General features: G+C 37.9%; 1 protein-coding gene across 1 annotated transcript in view; it reads right to left on the bottom strand.

The window, feature by feature from the left end:
- Positions 1–22,055, bottom strand: part of DNAJC27 (DnaJ heat shock protein family (Hsp40) member C27) — an 82,415-nt gene that overhangs the window by 51,561 nt on the left and 8,799 nt on the right. The window contains exons 3-4 of the mRNA XM_053708912.1: positions 21,021–21,103; positions 9,633–9,702 (exon numbers count right to left, since the gene is read on the bottom strand). Of these exons, the coding sequence (XP_053564887.1) occupies positions 9,633–9,702; positions 21,021–21,103 (153 nt within the window). The remainder of the gene's footprint in view (positions 1–9,632; positions 9,703–21,020; positions 21,104–22,055) is intronic.

Here is a 22,055-nt window from a genome sequence, read left to right as displayed (position 1 = left end):
CCAGTGAAGTGCCATTCCCCAGAAATACTTAAGTGTAAACATATATACATATCAGCCTGATACCAGTTGCTACTACTGCATTTAAGGCTGTACTTACATTATATCGGTATTAGCAGTATTTTCTCAGTCAATTCCATTCCTTAGAAAATAATATACTGCAACATACCTCTTTGCAGGTGAACCTGCCCGCTGTCCCCTGATCTGAAGTTACCTTACTCCTCAGAATGGCCGAGAACAGCAAACGGATCTTAGTTACGTCCGCTAAGATCATATACAAAAACTCAGGTAGATTCTTCTTCAAATTATGCCTGAGAAGGAAACAACACACTCCGGTGTCGTTTAAAATAACAAACTTTTGATTGAAGATATAAAAAACTAAGTTTAATCACCACAGTCCTCTCACACATCCTATCTATTAGTTGGGTGCAAGAGAATGACTGGGTGTGACGTAGAGGGGAGGAGCTATATAACAGCTCTGCTTGGGTGATCCTCTTGCACTTCCTGTTGGGGAGGAGTTAATATCCCATAAGTAATGATGACCCGTGGACTGACTACACTTAACAGGAGAAAATCCTTTTAGTTACAGGTTTACAAGCCTGAATCATGGTCTCTATGACCGAGTCAGAAAACCCCAGCTTGGATAAAATTAAGCGTTTAATCTCCAAGCAGTCAGCTTCAGGGAAACTAGATTTGGGTGAAGGAAGGGCCCTTGAATTAGAAGGGCCTTCCGCAACTGATGTCTCCAGGGTGGCAGAGATGACATGTCCACCAGATCCGCATACCGAATCCTGCGAGGCCAAGCCGGTGCAATAAGGATCACCGACGCTCTCTCCTCCTTTATCAGAGCAATGACCCGAGGAAGAAGAGCAAACAGAGGAAATAGGTATGCTAGACTGAAGGTCCAAGGAACCGCCAGAGCATCAATCAGCTCCGCCTGGGGGTCCCTGGACCACGACCCGTATCTCTGGAGTTTGGCATTCTGTCGAGATGCCATGAGATCTAATTCTGGCTGACCCCACCTGAGAATCGGGCTGGAAAACACTTCCAGATGGAATTCCCAATCCTCCGGATGAAAGGTCTGCTTGCTCAGAAAGTCCACCTCCCAGGTGTACCCCCGGGATGTGGATCACGACAGGCAACAAGAATGAGCCTCCGCCCGCTGAATTATCTTGGTTACCTCTGTCATCGCTAACGAACTCCTCGTTCCTCCCTGATGATTGATGCAAGTTCCCTGAAGTTATGGTGTCCGACTGGAACCTGATAAACTGGATCGAGGCTAACTGAGGCCAGGCCAGAAGAGCATTGTAGATCGCTCTCAGCTCCAGGAAGAACAGACTCCGACTGAGTCCACACTCCCTGGGACATTAGGGAACCCCATACTGCTCCCCCCCCTAGAAGGCTGGCGTCTGTTGACACAATTACCCAAGATGGTCTGCAAAAGCAGGTTCCCTGGGAAAGATAATCCAGAGACAACCACCACTGAAGAGAATCCCTTGTCTCCTGCTCCAGTAGTATTCTAGGAGACAAATCCACATAATCTCCGCTCCATTGCCTGAACACGCAGAGATCTGAGATGGAACCGAGCAAACGGGATGATGTCCACTGCCGCTACCATCAGCCTGAATAATTCCATGCACTGAGCCACTGATGGCCGCGGAGTGGACTGAAGGGCTAAACAAGAATCCAAAATCTTTGATTTTCTGACTTCTGCCAGAAACATCTTCATTGATAGCGAATCTATCTATTAAGTTTCCGAAGAAGTAACCCTTGTCTTCGGGACTAAGGAGCTCTCACCCAAATTTACCTTCCACTCGTGAAACCACAGGAAGGATAACACCGTGTCTGTGTGGGATCTTGCTTGTTGTAAGGATGGCGCCTGGACTAGGATTTCGTCCAGATAGGGCCCCAATGCAATGCCCCTTAACCAAAGCACTGTCAACAGTGATCCCAGAACTCTGATAAAATTCTGGGGGCTGTGGCAAGACCAAAGGGAAGAGCCACAAATCGGCAATGTTTGTCTAGTAAGGCAAACCTTAGAAACTTGTGATGATCCCTGTGAATAGGAACATGCAGATATGCGTCCTTTAATTCCAAGGTTGATATAAATTGACCCTCTTGCATCAAAGGTAGAATGGAACGAATAGTTTCCATCTGAGGACAGTAATTTGTTTAGACCTTTGAGATCTAAAATAGGTCTTAAGGCTCCCACTTATTTGGGAACCACAAACAAGATGGAATAAAGTCCCAGACCCTGGTCCTGAAACCGAACAGGAACTATCACTCCCATGCCAGAGAAGTCTCTTACGCAAAGCAAGAACACCTCTCTTCTACTGCATATAATCTTGAAAACAAAAACCTGTCCCTGGGAGAAAAAGTCCTGAACTCTATTTTGTATCCCTGGGATATCGAATCCCTCTGGATTAGGGACAGGCCTGTCATGCTGACTTTGATTCATCAGCAAGATTCTTGGATTGCTTTCCCCTAATCCAAGCTTGACTGGGTCAACAGTAAAGTTTGGACAGCTCCTGCTTGAAACAAAGAGTTGAACCACATCCTGTGAAAGATCGAAAGGAACTAAACTATACTGACAACTGCTTTCTTATCCGGAGGGAAGGAATGACCCTTACCTCTCGAAATATCAGTGAGAATTTCCATTAAAACAGGTCCAAACAAGGTCTTTCCCTTGTAGGGAATCACAAAAAGTCTATACTCAGATGAGGCATCCGCAGACCAATATCTATCCTCAAACGCTCTGCGGTCCTGTGGCAACTCTGACATACACCCAATCCCTGGGTACCAATGACAAGACTCCTTGATAGAGTCTGCTATCACTGGGAAAAAAAAGGGAAACCCAATTTCTCCCTAACCTTTTAATCATCCTTGTAACGGTTACTGGACTTATTAGGACTGAATACGCCGGTGATGTCGGCGTCGTCCAGGGAAAACAAAGACCTCCTAAAGTAACAAACGGAGGTGTTCAAATTTAAACTTAAAGAAAAACACTTCAGTATCAAGCAAAGTGAGTCAGATTTTTCCCCTAAATACCACCGAAGAATCCTCCTCTTCAGGCTTCAGAGAAGAAAATTCGGAATAGCTCCTTAAACACCAATCCTCAAGTGTTTTCCCATATTATGGGAAAAACACAGACAATGTATCAGAGATCACCCCAACGATTTTAGGAAGCAATGTTAGACAAGAAAATACTAGGTGGAATTTGTGAGGAAAAAAAATGCAGGGCACTGTATGAGATGGCTATATACAAACCGTTACTGTCTCTTTAATTTTAAAGAGAAACTTTTTTATTTAAGTGGCAGTTCTCTCACAACATAGAAAAACAGATAAAAGATGATTAATCAAGCAAAAGTCTTAACTTTTGTAACATATAAAGAACCGTTACTGTCTCTTCAAATAGTAAAGAGAAAATTCTTTTATTTGAGTGGCAGTTCTCTAACAACATAGGGAACAAATAAAAGATGATTAATCATGTAAAGACTTAATCTTTTTAACACATAAAAAACTGTTGCTGTCTCTTTAAATTTTAAACAGTTACTTTTTATTTTTTATTTTACTGGGGGCAGAAATGGCTGAGAAGGAATAAGTGAATTATAAAAAAACCTCTACACCTCAGCTAAACCCAGCTGAGGTGTATGTTAGCCTTTGTGCACAAATTGAGTCAGTGGAAGCGTTTTCTAAAACGGAATCACTCTGACCTAAAGTCTTTATTAAAGAAGCAATGTAGCTAGAAACTACAGCACTGAGCTGACACCGATAAGTCAACAGCTGACATACATTTAGGCATATGCTCGCTCATATCCACTTCTGTGAGCAGTAGAAATCCCACAAGGGGTGCGCTTCGCTAAATGACTAAGTGTTCACATAACCCCAAGCGCCGACATCTACCCCTGTCTTCCGATAACCGGAAGTATTAAAGAAGAAGGCGCGCAACCAATTTGGCACCACACAAGCTCCGCCCATTGTGGGCGTTTGAATATGCAGTTCCCGGTCACCATTATTTGTTACAAAATAAGCCCCAGGGAACCATAAGCAGACTATCAGCTTCCTTATTGTCAGATAGCTGCTGGCTAAAAAGTTACCGCGTAACACCCTCACACTGAGCCTCTCTGCTCACTGTTTGAAATATGTAATCTCCAGGTCGGTTATATTAGACATGAAACCGCCGGGAGAAAAGATGTCACCTGATACATTTTAGTCCTAGTGCCTGCATCAAAACTTAAATATATCCTCAATAACTGAGTGTATATCTGTTAGGTATCAAACCCAGGTCCCCAGCATCCTAGGCAGTATTGCTAACCATTGTGCTAGGGAGACACTTATTGCCTACAGCCCCAGTGCCTGCATCCAAGCTGCCCTGTTTGTACCCTTAATACACTAGGACATCTATCTCCTTCACAATGAGGTCTAAAAAATTAAAGTGCCCAAACTATTTCTGAGTTGTCACTTATACCCCCAGAAATAAGTCAGCACTTACCTCATCTTCTGCCTGGCAGCAAGGCAGTTCCCAGGTTTAGGAGGTCCTCTCCCTCCCATGGACGCCTCACTTTACCTATTCCTATCACTAACGCAGGCAAAGAGAATGACTGGAGTGGGAGGGAAGGGAGGAGCTATTTAACAGCTCTGCTGTGGTGCTCTTTGCCTCCTCCTGCTGACCAGGAGGTGAATATCCCATTAGTAATTAAGATGATCCGTGGACTCATTGCGTCTTAAAAAAGAAATATCTTTTTTAAGACGCAATGAGTGGTTGTCAGATGTCAAGCCCTAGGATTGGATACTCTGTTTTGGGGGTTCACCCTTCTTAGATTCTTGCACCTGGGCCCTATGGTTTCTAGTTACGCCTCTGCACTGTGATATATGTTTTCTCTATTTTTCCTGATTCCTTATCTACTAGAGAATTTAAGGAAAAAGATAACATTATGTGTATCCTTCTCTTTTGTCATGCAGACTTTAGTTTGCTCTGGGGCACTGATTTTCAGGCCTGTTCTCTGTCTTCCCTAAGTGGGCCTTGTTTTTTGGGGCACAGGTGAAATATCAGCTGATTATTTATCATGTCTGTTTCTATTCTGATGTGGAGGCAAATTTGGGGACAAGTGCTAAGGTCGACAAACTCCCATAGATATTTCATATTTAGAGTTTTTAGTTTTAAGACTTGGCTGCTGAAAATGTCTGTAAAACTGCAGTTTAATTTTTTTGCCTTAAAGTTTCGTTTGCACTCTTGTAAACTTACAACTTTTTGTATTGTTCAATTGTTGATCTGTTATTCCTTTTGGATGGTCCTATATATTGCTTTCATATCAGATATTCTGCTTTCTGTTGGCATTCTGCAAATAAGACTATATCTCAAGTTAATTAAAAAGTGTTGGTCTTTTTGTAAGATGCTTGTGCTCCAACACCTGAAGCTTTAGAACTCTTGGTTATGGCAATCTTTTCAAGTCTTGGTTCATACCCAATTTATTTAGAACGTTACAATTTCATTCTGGGTTCTTACTTTTCGATCCTTCTTAGTTTTGTTTTTACCCGGTCTCTCATTGAAACCATTTTCCAGAGAATATTTCAACACTAGGAGATGTTTAGAATTGTAGTTACTTTATGTGGTACTGTCAGACCTTATTATTTTACAAGGAAAGAATAATCTTGAGAACTGTTACCAATGTTGTTTCTGACATTCTTTTTTCCTTCCTTCAGTCCTGATAAGCAGGGGTATCAAATTAACTAATTTTTAACCTCTTGGTTGTGATCTGTTACGTTTTATGCTAGAGGACTCAATTCCTTTTGTAGATGTTTTTTCTCTTTGTTTTGTTACAAGGTCCTCATTTTGGGTAGACATTTGTAAGGTCTACCATCTTTATTTGGTTCATTTAAGTTATTTTGTGTTTGAATAAGTTATAGAATGAGCAAGTTCCAGAGGGTTCATCATAATCTTGTCAGGTTCCTTCTGGAACTACCATCTTTGGTTTGGTTGTACAGATATTCTATATAGCTTACAGAAAATAGAGAACTTTTGTCTCTATTTTTCAAACTCTTTGTTTGCCTGTCAGCTTCTGCTAGGTTTGGTTGGAAGATTTTGTCTTCAGTTTCATCTTTATGGATTTTTTGGTATCAATATTTTTTATATCTTTCCCACCCTTTCTTTTATTCTGCTTTGTATTCTCTCACTGGTAAGTATTACCAGGGGGGCCAAGATAACTGGAAATTAACAACCAAATATAAGTAATTTCTATATCGTGGCCCATACCCTGGGTAATACTTACCAGACTCCCTCCCTTGCTTGGTTCACCTGTTATTGGCTGGACATTTCTAGGAGGAGGAAGGGGAGGTGTCCTACTACAAGCTTATATAGTAAATGAGGGGAGTGGATAACTCTGTCCACGCCCCTTTGGAGAGGGAGTCTCACTAGTATTACCCAGGGTATGGGCCAAGATATAGAAATTACTTCTATTTGGTTTTTAATTTCCAGTTTTGATTCTCTGCAAAGATTGCAACACCGTTTTAGGTAAACTATTTTGCATTGTAGTGAGAGAGACCCTGAAGCAAACAGAATACACCCACAAAATAAAAATCCTTACAGAACTATTGGTACATACTGAATTAAAGATTTCAAAACATCCCATGTGAACTTAAAGAGACAGTCAACACCAGAACTTTTGTTGTTTTAAAAATTTTGCATAACCAACACAGTTATAATTATACAAGTTTTACCTCTGTAATTACCTTGTATCTAAGCCTCTGCAGACTGCCCCCTTATTTCAGTTATTTTGACAGACTTGCATTTTAGCCAATTAGTGCTCACTCCTCTGTAAATTCACGTGCATGAGCTCAATGTTATCTATAAGAAACACAAACTAATGCCCTCTAGTTGCAAAAAACTGTCAAAATGCATTTAGATTAGAGGAGGCCTTCAAGGTCTAAGAAATTTGCATATTAACCTCATAGGTTTAGCTTTCAACTAAGAATACCAAGAGAACAAAGCAAAATTGGTGATAAAAGTAAATAGGAAAGTTGTTTAAAATTACACGCCCTATTTAAATCATGAAAGGTTTTTAAGGACTTGACTGTCCCTTTAACTCCTTCAGGACGGGGGGCAAGTGTTGAAGATGAGAACGAAGGACCCCCGATGTAAACATTTGAGAAAAAAATATGAAATCATGCAATCGTCAATGCAATCACATGATCACAACGCCGGGATCAGATCATGGAGGAATGCCTACTATGCTAGGCACGCCCCCCAGTCGGAGTTTCCAGTGTCTAATAAGCAGGAGGGTGCAGGATGCCAAAAAAAGTTAGGATGTTCCATGCCTTTGTAACGGCGTTAAAGCCCAGTTCTTTTAGGGCGGCATGGAACCACCTAACCGTGTCTTGGGGTTAAAAAGACATCGAATTTTCAAAATGTCAAAGTTTCCATGCATTTTCCTGTCCCCAGTATCATGTGATAGCCATCATCCAATCACACACGTGTGTATTCTGTGAATACTTGCACATACTTATTGTATGTGTGCATATATATAAAAAAAACCCCACCAAAAACAAATAAATAAATAAATAGTGGACAATTTGGTAATGGAAGTAATTTGGAAAGCTTTTTTTTTGTTAATTGCATTCTCTGCCTGAATTCTGATTTTAAATGTTTCTTTAAAAGGGAGGATGACCTTTAATTCCTTGATGCCCTTAGGACGTTCCATGCCGTCCTAAAAGAGCTGGGCTTTAACACCCTTGGGACACCATGAAACATCCTCACTTTTGCGGCTTTCTGCTTCCTCTCGTTATTGAAGATCCATATGATCCAACTAGGGGACGTGCCTAGCAATGCAAACAGTTCCCCGGAAGCCAATCAGAAAAGTTGGAGTCGTGATTGCAGTGAGGATGACGTGACTTCCTGTTTTCAATTGGAACTTGGTACTGATCTTGCACCATAGCCCCCGTCCTGAAGGGGTTAAAGGGACATGTAATAATCTTTCATTCTTGATTCAGACAGAGCATTTTATGTTAAATTTCCAATGTACTTCTATGATCTAATTTGCTTTGTTCTTTTAGTATTCTTTGTTAAAAGCATACCTAGGAAGGCTAAGGAGCATTAAGCCACCAATCAGCAATCGCTATCCAGGGTGCTGAACCAAAAATGGACCGGCTCCTATGCATAAATTCCAAAAAAACAAAAATTGATAATAGGAGTAAATAAGAAAGTTGCTTAAAGGGATACTGAACCCAAATTTTTTCTTTCGCGATTCAGATAGAGTATGCAATTTTAAGCAACTTTCTAATTTACTCCTATTATAAATGTTTCTTCATTCTCTTGCTATCTTTATTTGATAAAGAAGGCATCTAAGCTATTTTTGTTTCATACCCTGGACAGCACTTGTTTATTGGTGGGTGAATTTATCCACCAATCAGCAAGAACAACCCAGGTTGTTCACCAAAAATGGGCCGGCATATAAACTTACATTCTTGCTTTTAAATAAAGATACAAAGAGAATGAAGAAAATTTAATAGGAGTAAATTAGAAAATTGCTTAAAATTGCATGCTCTATCAATCAGGAAAGAAAACATTTGGGTTCAGTGTCCCTTTGAAATTTAATTCTCTATACGAATCATAAAACAAAAAAATGGGTTTAGTATCCCTTTAAATGTGTGAGCTGCATTGTCAGAATAAATTGATGGCTCAGCCTCTTTGAATTTAAAAGTGGAAATAGAATGCTTGAGTTCCAAACTGAAATCAAGTAACTATAGTAATATAGGTAAAGTATGAAATATTGTTAGCACTTCCCTTTAGGTGCTCGCTGCCAGCCCCGGTTCTCCCAGACCGTATAATGAAGATACAATACTGCAAAAGTGACGGCACTGTGTCACCTCCAAGGGATCAAAGCTGCTCTCGTCCTCTGAGTATCTCAACTTCCTTCACCACCAAAATAAAAAGCTTACAATAGTGCAGCAGGTTTCAAACAGTTTGGAGGTGCATTATTCTAGCCGAAACGCGTTGAGCGGTACTTTTAATAAACCTTTGAAGCTGCATCTGAAGTCACCTGTTTGTAATAAAGGCTGATTTTAAACTGAAATCTCGGGATTATACTCAAATTATGTGCCTACAAACGGTTTGAAATCTGCTGCACTATTGTAAGCTTTTATTTAATTTATTTTATTATTTTGGAGGTGAAGGAAGTTGAGATACTCTGAGGACGAGAGCAGCTTTGATCCCTTGGAGGTGACACAGCGCCGCCACTTTTGCTATATTGGGAAAACAAGTAACAATTCTGCAATCAAACAACTGTAGAATACATACCAGATTTTCTTTAAAGGTTCATAAAACACTTAAAAAAAAAAAAAAAAAAAAAAAGGAGCATATCACGTGACCCTCACAACGACAAAAGCGATCTGTTGGATCAATAGGTGGAGGTTTCACTAATAAATATAAGATGCGAGATGTATTCAGTGTCAGATGGGCAACCAAAATTTTTGGCATTATAATACTTCATAGTGTGCATTTTTTTTTAAAAAAAAGTGTTTATTTCAAGATTTGGTTGGTGGTAAAGGTCCCTTTAAAAAGACTTCTAGAATATGTTTAGTATTTTATTTTTTTTTAGAAGAAGTTTTTTTTTTTTTAACAAATGAAACCAAAGACATACCTCATAAAAGAAGGGATGCCCAGCCATGTCAAATATATTAACTTTGATCTCTCTGTCTCTGATTTGTACTCTAAAAACAAAAAGAAAATCAACTAGTTAAGTATTTCAACATTAACATTGCAGAAAAATAAATAAATGCACTTGAGCACAAAAAAAACTAGAAGAATAAAATGTAACAAAAGATTTTGGGGCGGCATTTTTCCTTATACACTGCTAGGGGCCCTAACACAAATAATCTAAGATATTAGTATATTTACTTACATAAAGAAAACATTCGAATTATTCCTTATGCAATTGGTGCCCCTTATATTTCATTTGCCCTTGAAAACTCTCAGATCAAGATTAAAAAGGGACATAAAACCGAAATTGATTATTTGATGATTAAGATGGAGCATACAATCTTAAACAACGTTCAAGTTTACTTCTGATAAATGTTTACTTCATTCTCTTGGTATCCTTTGTTGAAAAAGAAATGCACTGCTGGGAGCTAGCTGAACACAGGAGACAATGACAAGAGGCATATATGTGCAGTAACCAATCAGCAGATAGCTCCCAGTAGTGCATTGCTGTTCCTAAGTCTACCTAGGTATACTTTTCAAAGGCTACCAAAAGAAAACTAGGCAATTAGATAATAGAAGTAAATCGGAATGTTTCAAAATTAATGCTCTATGTTTCCCTTTAAGAGACTAAAATTAAAAGGCCATTATAGCAAAAAAAAAAAAAAAAAAAAAAAGTGATACTCTAATTAGAGCATGTAATTTTAAGACTAGTGACCCTACATTACTGTGTACTTAATACCCGCAAAGGGGTTAAACACACAGTAGAAGTACCACTCGGGACCTGCAGAGCACTGCTGGCCGGAGTGGAAACTCAGTTATTTTCGGTACAATTATGGTGTAGCATGTTTCAAATTTGATGCTAGCCTAGAGCTGCTGTTTAAGTTTATTACTTGACTTACTGTTCTGCATATAATGAGTTTTCTAGGACTATACTTTATTTGGATAATTGGGAAAAAAACCCTGTTATATATGATTCTGTTACATATAACTAAATGAAGAATAATACAGTATATTGATATTTATAATTGTTTTAAGTAGGGATGCACCAAAATTTTGGTTGCAGAAACATTTTGGCCGAAAATGGCATTAATTTTTGCCTGTTTTTTTTTTTTCTTGGTAAAATTATTGTGTAGCATATTATTGTACTAAGATATTTTTGTCCAATTTTAGTGTGTTACTTTCAATAAAAGGGTGGGCTTTTTTTATTGGCTCCAATTATGCAAAAAAATAAAATAAAAAAATTTATTTGAAAAACTACATTTTCGCTATCAGTTCCGGTTTTCGGCCAAGTGCATCCCGGATTTTCGGATTCGGTCCAGAACTTCTCTTGGGTAATGGACAGAACTGACCACTCCCTACAACTACAATATAAGAGTCCCTAACCCATTACTACTCTAAGTTTCGTTTATTGGAAAGCAGGGAGAAGACCTGGTGAGTTTTATCCAGAGATATGAGATGTATATTGCTGTGTTTTCAGTGTTCATTTCTAGTTATCTTGGCTCTCCCTGGCTAATACTCACTTTGGTGAGTAGTTCTAGCATACAACGTATCTTCATAAGAAAGACAAAGGGGCAACTCATAATTTAGAAGGCAATAATGGCAGAGGAAAGAGAAGCAGCTGAAATACTAAGCAGTCTATAGTATCAAAAAGCAAGTAAGAGTTACTGCAACAGTTGAAGAGAGAGATTGCCTTGGAAAAGACTGCTTTGTGCGTTTGATGCAGAACTATATGGGAGCATCTTTTGTTCTTTTGTATCCGGTGCAAGCCGTATCATTGTGTTGATCCCTCTGCCTAATCAGCGGTGATTGTTAAGCTGTATGATGAGCTGCCGTGCGTAGCAGTGATCTCACGTTCCACCTTCTTTCCTCCTCCTGACGAGCAGACAACGACGTGGGACAAATCGCCTAGGAGTGCAGGAGTTCTTGGTGACCATTCCCTGGGCCGTTGGGGGGGGGGGGGAGAGAGAGAACTGGTGATCTCCAGGATGCTCCACAAGCACTACTAGTAGTGCCTTCAAAATCTTGAGTCTTTCTTATGATGATATGTTGTATGCTGAAACTACTCACCCTATGAGGCTCCTCCTTCTTCATTATAGTATTTCAGTTTTCGTGTTTTTGGAACTGTAGCCTCTTGATTTCCCTAGGACTTTGGACTAGTATATCTTTTGATATGCACATATTATTCTTTTGTATCTTTATTTAGCTTTTGAGCACCCCCTTGTGAGATATATATCTCACAAGGGGGTGTTCAAAAGCTAAATAAAGATATATATATAAAATCTATTTGCAGCATAACTTTATGATAAAGATGTAGACTTCTTACAGGCTTAAAGTAATGTTTGTATGACCTAAGTTGAAAGTTTTAAATCAGAGGAAGTTCAAGCTTCACCAATACCTGGATCTAACAGTTTTCATTGGCTAAAAATCTCTCAAACAATGGCTTGCACTCACTGGTCTTTTAAAAAACGTGCCTTTATTTTAACGTTTCTGGGACCGTATCCCTTTCCTCAGACAGAGAAACACAGTGAAAAACAAACATTTATAGGACACACATCCAATAAACACAAACTCCACCCCTAATTAGAACAAAAAAAACACCAAGTGGTAGTCCTAGCAACACTCGTGCTGTTTAGAGTGTGTCCGATCGGAGACGCATGTGAAGCTAGATGGGCATACCGTTTAAACACTATACAGCAACATGGATTAAATTCCATATGTGCAAACAATCAAAGTATAAGCGCACAACGGGACCCCAAAGTAAGAACGGTAAACAGTACCTGTGAGCACGCTGAAGTACGTCACACTGTGGAGAATGGGAGTGTTGCTGATTACAGGAGACCTGCAGCTGTGAGCGCTCTAAAACCCGGTCTGTAAGTCGTGTCAGAGGGAAATAGAGTATCCAAAAGAAGCAGAGCGCATAAAAGCGCAAAAGGACTCCTTGCTAGGTAAAACTTCCAAGTTTATTACAGAAATGCACAGAGTAAAAACATGACAGCTTCCAATGGCTGTAAAAAGCACTGAAGATAAAAACAAACACAATGTCTTGCGATCAGGACCTCACGCAGACATGTTTCGTGCGGTTGCGCACTTGGTCACTGCTTCATTACATTTCATGCTTGATTGGCACGGCTTCCTTTAATGAGTTTGTCCAATTGATCCAGTTTTGAGAGCTCACAATCCATTCTGTACATCTACTATGCGTTACCATCTAATTAATATTAAATTCATGCACTCACTATGTTATACCCTACAAGCGGTGTGGATCTCTACTACCCACCCATATGGGGGTCCACAAGCCCTTTACTTTAGTTCATATTTATTCTAATCCATATTTGTTCCAACACATATTGTTCATGAGACATTTCCCCCTACATTTGACTTACAGTCCTTGTATAAATATTTAGGTTTTTATTCTTATTTTTGTATTTGCTTATATGTAAAAAAAAATAAATGCATACTTTTCCTTGTACTGCATGGGTATTGCCAGTATCTATTTGTTCTATTAATGTGCAGTATTTACATTCCCTTGGTGCTGTCCACCCCGCACAATGTAGCTTCCCCTACTGTAGGCTCATTGTGCATTTTGTGCAAATACTTTTTATTAGTGTCTATTACTCTTTATTCTCTATTGTCAGTTTTGCTCACTCTACCATTGTGCCCTTTCCTTGCGTTTGGGCCTTTTATCATTTAGTCAGCTCATTGCTCTATGTTAACCTTCCCTTATCTTTTCCCTCAGCGCCGTGCTGACAGTGCGTGTTTCGATCGAGCGAAGCAGCTATTGTGCATCTTGAAACAGCCACACCACATCTTTTCAGAGAGTCCTGTATTTCAACTGAAGTTATTTGTGTCTTTGCATCCCGAACAGTTTTCCTGGCAGTTGTGGCTGAAATTTTAGATGGTCTACTTGACTGTGGTTTGGTTTCAATAGAACCCCTCATTTTCCACTTCTTGATTAGTTTGAACACTGCTGATTTGCATTCTCAATTCCTTGGCTATCTTTTTATACCCCTTTCCTGTTTTATACAGTTCAACTACCTTTTCCCACAGATCCTCTGACAATTCTTTTGCTTTCCCCATGACTCAGAATCCAGAAATGTCATTGCAGCACTGGATGAAAGATGCAAGGGTCTGTCAGCAGTCTAGAAACTCATTGACCGTTTATACACACACACACACACACTAATTACAAGCAAACAGATCACAGGTGAGGATGGTTACCTTTAAATATCCATTCAAACCCCTTTGTCAACTTGTGTGTATATATATCAGACATTTAAATTGCATCACGGGCATCTGACAGAGTCAAGAATTTCTCTATCAGAAGATGAAATATTGCACATCCACGAATTTAACAATATTGCCAGAACTAATGGGGTTAGAGAAACTGTGAACGTAAATATGACTTTGTCCTGCCAAGCCTCATTAGAGCAAAGTGCAGAAGTTGGCTTTGGCAAAGGTTTAGGGCTAGAAACAAAATAATATCTAAATAACAAAACAAAAAAACTGCATGAAAATATATAGTGAATTACACAGTAAAACAAAAGAGAAAGCAGATCACAGACCATGGTTGTAAAGAGCAGCATCAATTTAGGAGGCAGCAACGAAATGGGTTAACTATCTGAAGACTGACAAAAAGTAGTCAGACAGTGCGCATAGTGTTATGTTGGTGGAAGAAGGAAATTGGTGAGAAGGAGCAGCAGTTGCAGCCATCAGTGATCAAGAGACCGTGTCTAAGCAAGGTGCATGATGCTAGAGGTTTGTGACGCTGTAATGTCAGACACAATGACCATGTGATGTCATTTCAAGAAGGTGCTGCCCACTGAATAGAGGAAACTGCCTCACAATAGTAACAGCATGACTCCAAGGCCACTCATGACCACACTTAAAGGCACAAGCCCCCACCGAGCACACTGCCCACAGTGGAATCATCCAGAGATGGAGAGGTAGGATAGGTTCAGCTCACACAGAAATGTACAGACCTAAGAGCAGGAAGAGGGGCTGGTACAGGGACTATTTGTATATTTTAGGTTTTGAGAGCACTTAGTTCTGTCTAATTCCCAAAAGGGAGGGGTATCGCTGGTATTAGCCAATATAAAATGTAATGCATTAACACCATAGATAAGCATGTAATTACACATAGTGCAGGGATCATCACAGTTTAGGTTTTAAGGTCATTATACCCTTCCCCTCATTAGAAGGGGAACATTTGTACCACACTTGGGTTCTCATTTTCATTGCTTTAAAAAGAACTTGATGTGATCTTAAAAACACACTGAACTGTGTGCCGTAAAACATGTTTGCAGGGTTTTCATTTTTGAAAAAGATAGAGATTTCTGGATGTAGAAAAAGTAAAAAAAAATAAAGTTTCTCTTTCACGATACAGATACAGAAAACAATTTTAAACAACTTTCCAATTTTACTTCTATTGTCTAAATTGCTTCCAGGGTGGATAAAAATCCATTATTTTTTTTAAATTGGATTTTTATTTGAATAGGATTTTTTAAAAGTAAAAGTTTTTTAAAGAAAAATCGATCTAAAGATAGTTTTTATTTAAGATACATTATAATCTATAGGTTATTCATACAAAAATATAGATGAATTATATAGCCATTCCATTAATCCATTCCCAATGTTCTCCCAGAGGTTTCTGATTATTTTGGGAAATTTTGAAGATATTATCATATATTATTGGTTTTGTAGTTCTCAAAACTGTGAATTTGTGTCTGCAGAAACAACAACAACAACAACAACATGCCCCCTCTTCACAGCAAAAATGTTATAAAATAAGGAATAGGCCTTAAAGGGACATAATCATGAAATAAAACTTTGGGTTTCAGATAGAAAGACATCTGAAAATGGAATGCTCTATTATCAAATGTGCATCATTCTCTTGATATGTTTTGTTGGAGAGCAATTGGGACACATTGGGTGAGACAGTGACAACGTAATTATTTTTCTCTTTCGAATAAAGCTGAAAAAAATGGAGATGGTTTACCTCCCAATAATTTCAATGATCTATGTATTTCTAATAGTATAAAACCAAATCAGTAATTGTCTGACATAACTGGAAAATAATATGAAAAGTTATTATTCTAAAAATGAAAACCATGACTTAAAATCTGTCTTACTGACTAGTGATTTAAATCAATCCACCATGCTTGCTTCATTCTCTTGGTATTCTTTGTTTCTCAGATTTATTCTTGTGAAAGATCACCACACTAAGATCTGGATTTCACAACAAGCTAGAATACCTAGTAGACAAATAGATTTGCACCGATAACTAGCATACCTAGTAGACACATAGATTTGCATCGATAGCTAGAATACCTAGTAGACACATAGATTTGCACCGATAACTAGCATACCTAGTAGATATGTTGATTTGCATCGATAGCTAGCATACCTAGTAGATATGTTGATTTGCATCGATAGCTAGCATACCTAGTAGATATGTTGATTTGCATCGATAGCTAGCATACCTAGTAGACACATAGATTTGCATCGATAGCTAGCATACCTAGTAGATATGTTGATTTGCATCAATAGCTAGAATACCTAGTAGACACATAGATTTGCACCGATAGCTAGCATACCTAGTAGATATGTTGATTTGCATCGATAGCTAGCATACCTAGTAGATATGTTGATTTGCATCGATAGCTAGCATACCTAGTAGATATGTTGATTTGCATCGATAGCTAGCATACCTAGTAGATATGTTGATTTGCATCAATAGCTAGCATACCTAGTAGACACAGATTTGCATCGATAGCTAGCATACCTAGTAGATATGTTGATTTGCATTGATAGCTAGCATACCTAGTAGATATGTTGATTTGCATCGATAGCTAGCATACCTAGTAGATATGTTGATTTGCATCGATAGCTAGCATACCTAGTAGATATGTTGATTTGCATTGATAGCTAGCATACCTAGTAGATATGTTGATTTGCATCGATAGCTAGCATACCTAGTAGATATGTTGATTTGCATTGATAGCTAGCATACCTAGTAGATACGTTGATTTGCATTGATAGCTAGCATACCTAGTAGATATGTTGGAAACGAGTTTGAGCAATGGCACTACACTCAGACACACTCCCCAGTATTTCTATAGTGGTCAATAATTTTACGTTAATATGAAATTAATCTATGCTGTTAGAGGGAGGGGTGCTACCGCACAACAATAGCATACAAACAAAAAGTGGAGGTGATGGAGTCACTTCCACAAAAGAATGCGGTTTTAGCACTCACTGTCTTAACCTCATGTGCGGCGTTTACTTCCAGAGTCTAAAACTTAACTTTTATTAGTTTGGTTAAAATAATTGGAGAAGGGGGAAAAAGAAGGGGGAAACATAAACGATTAAAAACCTAGGATAAAGTAGTCTTGTATAGATTGTGTTATATGCAATAATCTATGTAAATAGGCCTTTGGGGTATGATAGCCCAGATAATTGTATTACAGTATAATCTATACAGAAATCTCTGCGGTACACCGGTTCAATTCTATAAGACTGAGTAGATGTAGTGTAGGTTATTATAACAATACCCAGTAGAGAGTTTACTTAAGCTCAGCTTGGTAGCACGGATGTCTTATACAAAAAGAAATCAGTTAAATACTGATACAATATGTTTATGTATAAATATTGTTGTTATCCATCCTCTGAGACTTTAATTTATTTGAAATGATCTCTTACATATAGGATAATCTACACATAAAATGCTGGTTGTCTAGTGTAGGAAACGATAAATGTATTAGAGTACAGGGCTACTAGAATTCTCTAGAATATCTGAGATAAGATAGTTGCTGGTATTATTCTTCAGTTGTTTATTATTGTATCAATATAAGTCACTTAACAGGGGCTGAATTGTTGCTACTGCTATTTTTCCTTGCACTCTCTTTTATGTTTACTTATCATAGGGTTAATGTCAAGTAAATTGGTTTGTATGTAGTATAGTATCCCAATGCCTCATATATAGTTGCGTTTGACCCTCTGGTCTAAAGTGATTTTGTATTGAGAATAAGCTTTGATAAAGCCCTATACGGGCGAAACGCGTTAGGTGTAGAGATAGAGCATTGTTAAGCTCTTGTTTTAAAAATTAGGAAGAAGTAGTCGGTTACGATTATTGGGGTCCACCGGTACCAATAGGTTGTCAGCGTGATACACTACTTAGGAAACTTTTGAAAGGGATACCCATTAACTAATACCATCTATACCAGTAACCTAAAATCATAACCTTTTATAGCTTACTAGTAACATATTGACGACTAACGGTTACAAGATGGCTAAAGTTGATATGGGGTATCTATATGGGTAACTGGGCTAATTTAGACTACAAACATAGCCAATAACAGCATAGATAACTGCTAATTCAGACTAAGAATTATGAGATAGATTCACAATAACAGACCAACATAACAAACTACACGCTGGTAGCGTGATACTATTTTGTGTACAATAAAATTATAGTTACAACAAGACCTATTATATTACATAAGTGTACTAAAGCGCAAATAGTAACAGAGTATTGAGTTACATATAGCGAGCTCCCTGCAGGCACACGATTGCTGCCTAAATAAATTAAAATTAACCACATTACAGTTCGTTTGGGGAACAGAATTGTACATCTGAAATGTTAACTGTGAATACATTAAAGTAACACTATCTATACTCAGAGAATTTGAACTCAGTAAAGTATAACTCACTATAACAATCACTTCAGGCGCTGCATAACATTATAAGCAGTACCGTTAAAACTTTAATGAAGTTCAGAAATCACAACTGACGCATAAAATACAGACCTATATATTTCACACTGTGCAGTGGTACTATTACACCACAATATTCTGATTTAATCATACCAATAACCAATAACACTATTTAACAGTGTATTGGGATTTGCACAAGAATAGTAACTAAATCTCTGCTTCACAAAAATAAAGTGACCTTTTATGTTTAATGTTATGAAATGTTAACTGTGAATGCATTAAAGTGATAGTATCTATGCTAAGGGAATTCGAACTCAGTAAAGTATAACTCACTATAACAATCACTTCAGGTGCTGCACAACATTGTAAGCAGCACTGTTAAAACTTTAATGAAGTTCAGAAATCACAACTTATGCACAAAACAAGACCTGTATATTCTACACTGTGTAGTGGTACTATTACACCACAATATTCTGATTTAATCATACCAATAACCAATAACACTATTTAACAGTGTATTGGGATTTGCACAGGAATAGTAACTAAATCCCTGCCTTACAAAAATAAAGTTACCTTGTATGCTGAATATCACATCACTAGTCAACGTGAAAATACAGAATAGCTAGGGCTTCTCTAATATACACTTAGCTATTACGAAATAGAATTGAGTAAGATATATGTAAACTTGAAAGAATAATAGCTTGATTACACCATATCCTAGCTTATTCTCAATACAAAATCACTTTAGACCAGAGGGTCAAACGCAACTATATATGAGGCATTGGGATACTATACTACATACAAACCAATTTACTTGACATTAACCCTATGATAAGTAAACATAAAAGAGAGTGCAAGGAAAAATAGCAGTAGCAACAATTCAGCCCTTGTTAAGTGACTTATATTGATACAATAATAAACAACTGAAGAATAATACCAGCAACTATCTTATCTCAGATATTCTAGAGAATTCTAGTAGCCCTGTACTCTAATACATTTATCGTTTCCTACACTAGACAACCAGCATTTTATGTGTAGATTATCCTATATGTAAGAGATCATTTCAAATAAATTAAAGTCTCAGAGGATGGATAACAACAATATTTATACATAAACATATTGTATCAGTATTTAACTGATTTCTTTTTGTATAAGACATCCGTGCTACCAAGCTGAGCTTAAGTAAACTCTCTACTGGGTATTGTTATAATAACCTACACTACATCTACTCAGTCTTATAGAATTGAACCGGTGTACCGCAGAGATTTCTGTATAGATTATACTGTAATACAATTATCTGGGCTATCATACCCCAAAGGCCTATTTACATAGATTATTGCATATAACACAATCTATACAAGACTACTTTATCCTAGGTTTTTAATCGTTTATGTTTCCCCCTTCTTTTTCCCCCTTCTCCAATTATTTTAACCAAACTAATAAAAGTTAAGTTTTAGACTCTGGAAGTAAACGCCGCACATGAGGTTAAGACAGTGAGTGCTAAAACCGCATTCTTTTGTGGAAGTGACTCCATCACCTCCACTTTTTGTTTGTATGCTAGTAGATATGTTGATTTGCATTGATAGCTAGCATACCTAGTAGATATGTTGATTTGCATCGATACCTAGCATACCTAGTAGACACATAGATTTGCATCGATAGCTAGCATACCTAGTAGACACATAGATTTGCATCGATAGCTAGCATACCTAGTAGATATGTCGATTTGTTAGATCTTAATGTAGTGATCTTTCACAAGAATTAATCTGGCTCCGAAAAGAGCCAAACGGCATGAGCAGCCACTTACTTGCTCATTTATTTAGATCCTCACAAAGGATTTGAATGCACATATCTAATACCTAGGTAGTCTCAGAAGAAGCAATGCACTACTGGGATCTAGTTGCTCATTGGTGGCTGCTCTTATATGCTTGTTGTCATTGGTTTACCCAATGTGGTCAGTTAGCTCCCAGTAGTGCATTGCTGCTTCTTCAAGAAAGGATACCAAGTGAATAAAGCAAATATTTATATAAATAAATAAAAACTGCGCTTGTCCCACACTCCCTACAGAGGCCAAAAATCAAATTCTGTAACCTGAAAGTGCTGTAAAAGGAATAGCTGGTTTATGCAGTTTGAAGCAATTTGAAACTTTGATTTGACTTCGTCTCTGCAGGGACTGGGGGGCACAAAGAACACATTTTATATAAAACAAGAGGTGTTTGATGCCCCTCTTATATAAAGTTTCTTAAAATAGAAAGTTTTTTTAGGCACCCATTACATAATGTTGGCTATATATGCATCTTAGTTTAATGTACTTGGATTTGACATCAATATACTAAACATTACTAAAGTCATTTTTTTAATGGAACTATTAGATTGCACAGTAGATTCTGCAGACATTTGAGTGCTACACTGGTTGGAGATTCTTTCACCAAAAATACTGAAATTAGAATTGGCAGTAGGGTGGGCACAGAAGTGTCAGCATATGTCTCCAAGTTTTTACCTCTCGTACTGGGTAGGGAAATAAATTACTCATGTGATTAACACTTTACGCAGTCACAACACACAGCAGGACTGATTTGTGTACAAATACACGCACACATTAATCACAAACTACTTACTTTGTCACTCCATAATCAATTCCTATAGTTGCTTGGTATTTGGGGACAAATCTCTTCTCACAGTAACGCTTTATTATGCAACTCTAAGGAAAAAAAGAAAACAAATTTGATGATGCATATATTTGCAAAGTCACCAGTGAGTACATTTTGAAAAAAAACAACAAACTTAAAAAATAAAATAAACTACAATAAAGAGCCTAAAGTGTAATGTTTTGCTGTATCCAGAAAAGAAAATAACCTTGATTGAACATGGTTATTCAGCACAAGGATCAGTTACACATCTCCCGTTATGCATTAAGTAAAGATCCGTATAATTCTGAGCTTAAGAAATAGCGTGGATTAAAAAAAAAATGATTGTGTACAAAAGTGTTGACACATAAGTCAAAGGGAGATTTTACCAGCAGTGCTAGAATTCCGAGGTAATGGAATCATCCCTAAATTATAGTGGTCCTACCAGCGGGAAAGGAATTTACAACTAAAAGTGCGATAACCAAATGGGTTAAAGACATAGATAAAATCTTGCTTGGGAGCTGCAGAGAAATGCTGGTCTCACACTGTAAAAAAAAAACCAGGTAAGCCAACTACTGGCTGTATTCAGCTCGGTAGCTGTAACATTCGCACATCCGTGTGTTTATATGCTCTAAAGAATTGGTTATGCAATGTTTACACTACAATGTGCTGAAGATATTTACCTGAAAAAAAAAAACAAAAATGATTAGCAATAACTGCGCAAAGGGGCATTCTAGTGTAAAAATAAAATGGTCTATTTAGTTAAGAGAATTATATATATATAAAATGATGTTCCAAATACACACACGGCCTTAGTGTGTCTGGTATCCGGAAAAAAAGCAGGCAACACAAGGAGCCTTTTATTCCAAAAAAACAGCAGGGACTTAACCCATAACGTTTCGGTCTACACTTAGTCCTTTATCAAATCGAGCCCATGTGAGAGATACAGAACCTAATACGTGACCCAACATATATACACACAGTAATCAAAAAATATTTACATAATCCGCGCCAAACCGTGTACTA

Source organism: Bombina bombina, chromosome 4 (genome assembly GCF_027579735.1).
Source record: "Bombina bombina isolate aBomBom1 chromosome 4, aBomBom1.pri, whole genome shotgun sequence".
In the NCBI taxonomy this organism is placed as follows: domain Eukaryota; kingdom Metazoa; phylum Chordata; class Amphibia; order Anura; family Bombinatoridae; genus Bombina; species Bombina bombina.
Note: the sequence above shows the minus strand (reverse complement) of the source record. Positions and strands in the feature narration are given on the sequence as shown.